Below are 7,593 nucleotides of genomic sequence, written 5' to 3' on the forward strand. Positions count from 1 at the left end.
TGGCAAATAATTGCATTGGCCAGTAATATGCTGTATGTGTTGACAGTAATATATCACGACTGAAAATCTAATACCTTGGTTTACCAGCTGGTGAGAAAGATGTCCTAACTGGTCTGCAAATTGCATCATATTGCAGTTGTATGCATATGTTTTGGATTGCTTTTTATTTACTGACGTAACCAAATATAGTCAATTGCATTTAAATGCTCCAAATCAAACCTCAGAGTCAAGTCACTCCTCTCTAGATGCTCAGACTTTTAAAAACTCTGATCCGGATGTTTAAACCCAGCTTTATGCATCTGCTGTTGGAATTTACTGTACTGAAGAACTGGTAAACAAAAATACGTTCTATTTAATAACAGGTATTGACCCAATTTTATTTCTTTCCAGGTGCAATACATACAGATACCCCAGTGGAAATCAAAGAGAAAAATACAGTGATTTCTATTTTCGTAGAAGCAAAGGACAAAGGTTTCCCAGTATTAACCTCAACTGTGATTATTGAGCTGCAGGTCCACGATACAAATAATCATGCACCAATATTTTCAGAGGAGGTTTACCAGATCTGTGTCAGAGAAAATACTTCCATTGGGGAAACCATTCTCACTTTCACAGCAACAGATTTGGACTGGACTCGTGAAAATGGATACATTGACTTTTCTATTGTCGGTGGAAATTTACAAAACATGTTTGTTGTGGAGAGTGGTGGAATTCTTTCCCAGGCTCCTTTTGTTGTTACTGGAAAACTAACTATAAATGGGATTTTGGACTATGAAATCAACAGAGACCATAGGCTACTGTTAATTGCCTCAGACCGAGGATTACCTTCCTTAAGTTCCAGCACCACTGTCCTGATATCTATTCTTGATTCAAATGACAATCCTCCCACACTGCAGAGTAGTGAATATCATGTTAGCATCCAAGAACACCATCCCATAAAGAGTGAAGTGATTTCTGTTTCAGCCAATGATTTTGATAGTGCAGGGAATGCAGAAATTACCTACAGCATAGTGTCTGGAAATGATGAAGGAATTTTCACAATTGATCCAGGAAATGGTACTGTCACATTAGTATGCCATCTGGATTATGAAACTGCAATGAGCTATACTTTAATTATAAGAGCTACTGATGGTTGGGGAAATGGAAAGCATGATGCCTTTTCAAAACTCTATATAAATGTGCAGGATGATAATGATTTCACACCAAAATTTCTGTTCAACAGTTTAAGTTGCAGTCTGTATGAAAACATGCCCCCTTTTACACCAGTATGCAGAGCTAATGCCATTGATTTGGATTCTGGGCCATTTGGTGTCTTGAGTTACTCTATTCCTTCAACTTGCCCAAATGAACCCAAAGGCCAAGATACATTTTTCATAGACACATTAACTGGAGATATTTATACCAAGTATAAAGTTGATTTTGAATCACAGAAGAGATATTGCCTTATTGTTCAGGTGAAAGATAAAAGTGAATCTACAGCTTGTGTTTTACTATATGTGGACATTAATGGACAGGATGAGTTTCCACCTGTGTTTCATGAGGACCAGTATTTATTTGATTTGCCTAAAGAAAATAAACCTGGAGAAATTGTTGGTAAGGTTGGAGCTTCAGACAAGGATGAGGGAAATGATGGTGTTGTCCAGTATTCACTTGAAAAACCTTCCCAATTTTTTTCTGTTAATGTTACCAGTGGAGTTATATATCTAACCAGAAGTGTTCATAAAATAAGAAGTAACGCTAAGAAAAATGATGACATTTTGGAGTTAGTAGTGAAAGCTCAAAGCCCAAAATTAGACTCAAAGTCTTCAACTTGTACTGTTCAAGTTAACATTTCAACAGCTCTAGAGGGCTACTTCGGTATGTCAGCAAACATACTTTCCATTAGTTTCAGCATTTCATTTGTGGTTTTCTTGCTACTGGCAATAAGCCTTATTGGAATTATTCTAAGATACAAGCACAAAGATGTAGTAAATGCTTGTGGGATAAAAGAAGCTGCCATCCCTGCACTTCCCAATTCAAATGTTAAAGACTGCATGCCTGATGAATGTCCAAAGTTTGAAAATATTAAGAACGGCATAGCTCCAGACACATCTGAGTGGTTAGGGTTAGTTGGCATCAGAGAAAAGAAAGACACTGGGAACAAATGCAGGAATTCAGACTCAAGTGGCCATGGCTCCACAGAAGGGGAAACTGCTGAAGATGAAGAAATAAAGATGATCAATGAATACCCTATTAGAAAAGAGTCTGGCTCTGTTCTGAGTGAAAGAGGTTCACGAGTTCCAGACTCTGGAATTCCAAGAGAGTCTGATCTGCTTTCATGTGAGTCAGATGAAACAGATGTGGTGATTGGGTCAGAAAGGAATGAAAGTGTTGAGATCATTAAGGAAGACAATGGAAATGGAGAGAATCAAGTTCATTATACCTGCAAAGCAGAACTGCCAACAAACCACCACAGCAATGACACAAATCCAAAGGACAAAAACACTTTGCAAGATATCAATCAAGACTATATCTATGTCCCCATGTCCTATGATTCTAGGTATGGTTCTCTGGCATCTTTAGTAGCTTCTGATGAGGACTTGAGAGGAAGCTATAACTGGGATTACCTGCTTAGTTGGGAGCCCAGGTTTCAGACTCTTTCCTCTGTTTTTTGTGACATTGGCAGGCTAAAAGATGAAAATATGAACAGAAATGTACAGAAGCAAAAAAAACCTTTTATTTTCCCACCCCCTCTTATCACATCTGTTGCGCAGCCAGGGATAAGAGCTGTGCCGCCTCGAATGCCAACTATTATGTCAGGACAAACTTTTGTAAAATATCCCCGTTCTCCTTTTTTCTCCAGTCTGGCATGTCAGTCTTCAACCATGCCCCCAACCTTTTCTCCTTCTTTATCCATGCTCACAGTCCACACTCCTTCCACCTCACCTGTGCATTCAGGTCTCAGTGGAACATCAGTGCCTGCTCTCTCTGAAGAATTGCTAATACAGCAAGAGTTTCAGGTGTAAAAATGAATGTTTTCAATTATGGACACTTATGAGGACTCGAAAGGGCATGTCTAAACTAATCAGCCTGACTCTGCATTGTTTGTCAGTTGTAACATTTTTACTACCTACATTCTTTGGTATACATCTTAGCCAATCAAAAGGTGTCAAGTAGGTGGTTGCTCTGGATTTTACTTGCAGGCTAACATTTGTTCCACACATCCAAACCTGTCCCATGTATGGATTCCTGGAATCCCACAACAGTGCATGAAATGTTTCAATAAAAACTCATCTGTGCAAACAGTAACTTCATTGCAAATGGCCAGTATTTACCAGCATTTAAATATATAATAATACTACCATTAGTAGAAATTAATATTTATGGACTGAACTATAGAATTATGTACATGGACTAGATGACACATAATGCCATCCATAAAAATAACTGACAGTTACAGTTAGCTAAATAACTGTACTACAGAGATCCTTAAATTTCCCAAATCTAGCCTTCTGATAGATTTGATACTGAAATGCAGAATTACAAAACTGTGAACTGTGTATATGGCATTCATTAGCTTGTTCCCTTATGTTTGTGGAGCTCTTTCTGCATTCTGGGAGCCCAACAGAAAAAAAAATGAACCCAGTGAATCCAGCTGAAAACAATGCTTATTCTACAGTGGATATGGAGATACATACATTGCTTTGTCTGGGATGAATGTGTAACAGTATACATATCTCCACGGCAAACAGAAGAAATAGAAACATTCCTCACTGGGTGCAGTATATACTTTAAAGATCTACACATGCATAATGGAGTAAGAGGGACATGCTATTTACAAAGTCACTTATTTCACTATTCAGCCTTATACTAAGGCCCTGATTAGTGGATAGGTCACATAATTTCATAATCCTATAACTGTTATTATTGGTACAATATTTTATTTTCCTATAAACACTAGTATGGAACCTGATAGAACTCATTTTTACATACCACTCCAGCAGGAAAGAAATGTATACCTCGGCAAACCTAAAATTATTGAGTGAAGAATGTATATTTGCTCGTATACGGCTATGGGCGGTTGTCATACTGCCATAGTGGATTAATAAAAATGTGTTGAAATTAGGTGGTTTGCCCATACCAACTAGGTGTTTGCTTTAAATGCATTGCCCAATTGAAATGAAAATTGTATCAATGGACTGTATGGAGCAACCAGAGCCTCCCTACCCAGAGGGATTTGTGTTTCACCCAGGCATGTGGATAATGCACTATGAATATATCAGAGACCCCCTTTACCGCTATAAATGTATCATAACATGGCCACCTCCACTCTCCATCTTTACGTCTACTGTCTATACTGCTCCCGTGGCTACCATTCAGTTGGCTAGGTAAAACCTACTCCAGCACGCAGCACAACTATATATAGATTTCACCTTGCAGAAAGCTAGAGTAGAAAATATCATACTTGTGTACTAAGAGCACAGAACATAATCGTGTGACAAGAGGCTACAGATCCATCCAGAAGTCCCCTGTTAACCTTGCTAAATCTGGATGCATTTGGAAGATATAAAACTGAGATAACATTAACCTGTGTGGACTTTGGTACAGTAGCTATACTCTGGTTGCTATGGGCAGCAACTCAATTTCCAATTAATTTGTTGTTTATAAATAAGGTCCAATGTATTTTTATGCTTTATATTAATGCATCATACTTTGATGAAACGTTTGTATCATTTATGTGTCAATTTCTTAAAAAAAAAGATATTGAAACAAAATACAATTTGACATGAAAGATTTGTATTATTCTTTTATATTATAAAATGAATACATGTTATATATTCATGGATGACGCAAAAGATGTTGGAAAAATCTTTGTCTTTCCTTAATAGCTAAAAAGAGGCATGTTCTGCCCCAAAAAATGTTTTTCTGTAACCTAATGATTTAATAATCTTCCAAAAATGTGGAAACTGTCAAATTTGATTTTAGTAGGAAAAGAAAATTTTTACCAATGTGCTGTTCTGATCCTGATGGTTTAATGTTATCATAGATAACCCCATGAATATAAGGACTTATAATGTGTAAGATCATATATTTGGAGTAGCATGAACAATAAGACTTACACATTTTAGTACTTGCACAACTGTTTGCATATTAGTGCAAATTAAGATGTAATAATTTACACATTGTAGAGAACTCCATGTTTGCCAATCTTATTTGGATTTTTTGTTGTATATCTAGCACTTACTTTTCCTGCAGGTGTTCATCAGTGGAAGATGGGAATTATTTTTACCCTATCCCTGTAAATATTAATAGCCTCTTTCTCTGACCTTGTGATGTCATCCATAGTAACAATAAACACCACATCCCAACTTACTTTTTGGATCTGGTGTCAAGTCTCCTTGATTTCTGCTGTCATTCACTAACAGTGACACTTATAGAACTCTTTTTTTATGGTGCTAAATGACAGCTGCAGGAAAGAGAAGGAGCGACATGGATGAGCAGGAGAGTGTATACTGTGAGAGTTGACCAGCTACAGCAGTAGAGACTGGTGTAGAAAAAGGGTGTTGGAGCAAACCCCCTGCTTTTTCAAAGTCCATTCGCTCATGCAACCACTGCAATTATTGTATCTTTGTTGCTTGTGGGAAGTATGTACAAATGTACTGATTCTTGTCTAGATTATCATCAGTCTTATACCAGCAAGGGAAATCAAAAAATAGTATTCAAATACTTACACTAACAAAAAAAAATCCTGTTTTATTGACAACCAAAAACTGAAAATAAAACAACAAATATAAACCTCTCAGACTTTTTTCTTTTAGGAGACCCACTTCTTCACCTTGGTTTTAATTTTTGTACCAATAAACAGTCTTGTAAAAGAGAAAGGCTCCATAGGTTTATATTTGTTGTTGTATATTTTGATGATATGTGTGGAACACAATAGTATTTTCAGTTGGTGGTAGTCCATAAAACAGGATTTTTGTTAGTGTAAGATTTGTTGGTACAGGGGACTCTGGAATGAAGTTTTGGGGAGGTTGAGTGGCCATTTTTACATTTTGTATATGTACTGTATATTCAAATACTTACCATAACTTTCCTTTCCTGACAAGCTCCATGTTAGCACATAAATGGGCAGATTCCGCCCTCCTTTACCACCCATCGGACCTTAGGCCCACAGCATTAAATAAAAGTTATTTGCTGATGTGGAGCTTGTTAGGAAAGAAAAAAGTATTTGAACACATTTTTCTGATTTATTGACAGCTCCACATCAACACATGAATAGGAAATAACTAAACTAATCAGGAATGGGAATACATAATAATTTTAATTGTCAATTGTAGTTTTCAAAAAAATTTCAGAAACAAAATTAAATGTGAAGTGGTTTCAGCACAATAATGTGAAATGTGTTGATAGAGGACCATAAGGCAGCTTTGCAGATAATTTCTGGGTAAACTTTGGAGGCCGTTGTCCAGCAGGTTGACATAGTGACCCAAATGGACTATGTTCTCAAACATCTCGGAGTAGAGACTATTCATTGTCTAATTGGAACCTCAACAAATAGTTTGCTTGGAAATTGTGGATTCCTGAGATGTATCCTGCTGAAGAATTCTGAAAATTGGTTGGTGCCCACTCCATTAATAAACTTCTTCTGTGGGACCTTGAGGAAGTCCCATGAATGACCTTCTGAAATAGTCTTTAACACTTACAGGTCCTGAATGTTATCTACCCAGGTCTGCTGGAACTTGGATAAACTGGCCCCAACCTGGCAGACCAGGGCTTTTGAGAGCCTTGGTCAAGGGTAGAGGTAGGTTTTGCTGACTTCAGATATGATGTTTGTGTAATTTTCCAGGACCTACTGTATTTCCCTACTGGTCTACATCTTGATCTTGCGCAGGGCGCTTATACAGAGGTTTCTCCCATCTGAGAAGAAGTCTTTCTTGTGGGATCAATCACAACTTTCCATTAGTTGCCTTCACAATAGTGGTGTCCAACTTGCTGTCCAGAAGTAGAATAGTTTTATTAGGCAAGGCTATGCCCTAATTTCCTGGTGACAGAGAGCACAGACAAGTAATTTACTATAAAAATTAAGAAAATGAAGAGGATACAGAAGTGTAAAATTAGTCAGTAGACCAGAATGTGCTAAAAACAAAGAGTAGAGGCAGGTGTGTTACCACAAAAATAAGAGAGGACAGATGATACAGCAGTGTAAAATAAAAGCCAGTAACAAGTGAATGCTGCACTTTGAGCAACTCAAATTTAAAAATGTTATTTAATAAACCTATAAAATTAATGAAAACTCAAAAATACTACCCTGAACATAAGAACATAAAAGAAGCAACAAAAATAAGTTTACTGTGGACACGACAGCAGCTAAAAGTGACAGCTGACCTCACATCCACTACAAAAAAAAAACACCTATTTGCCCATATAGCTAGCAATCAAAGTTAAATACAGTTTCCTAACTGGCCCTAATCTCTACTATTCAGTTTTTTACATTTCCCTATATTTTTACAGCAGCTTCCATACACTGACACTATGGCTGATCTGTGCCCCACCATCCATTTTATAATTATATAAGAAGTCAGGCTTATCAAAAAGACCCTTTGTTAATCCTTC

The 7,593-nt window shown here is 37.1% G+C and overlaps 1 protein-coding gene across 1 annotated transcript in view; it reads left to right on the forward strand.

The window, feature by feature from the left end:
• Positions 1-5,352, forward strand: part of DCHS2 (dachsous cadherin-related 2) — a 378,130-nt gene extending 372,778 nt beyond the window's left edge. The window contains exon 20 of the mRNA XM_089670433.1: positions 391-5,352. Within this exon, the coding sequence (XP_089526559.1) occupies positions 391-3,005 (2,615 nt within the window). The 3' untranslated portion in view covers positions 3,006-5,352. The remainder of the gene's footprint in view (positions 1-390) is intronic.
• Positions 5,353-7,593: the final 2,241 nt, after the last annotated feature.

The sequence above is a fragment of the Staurois parvus genome, unplaced genomic scaffold, assembly GCF_062004578.1.
Source record: "Staurois parvus isolate SC_StPar_1 unplaced genomic scaffold, SC_StPar_1.0 ptg000090l, whole genome shotgun sequence".
Taxonomy (NCBI): Eukaryota; Metazoa; Chordata; class Amphibia; order Anura; family Ranidae; genus Staurois; species Staurois parvus.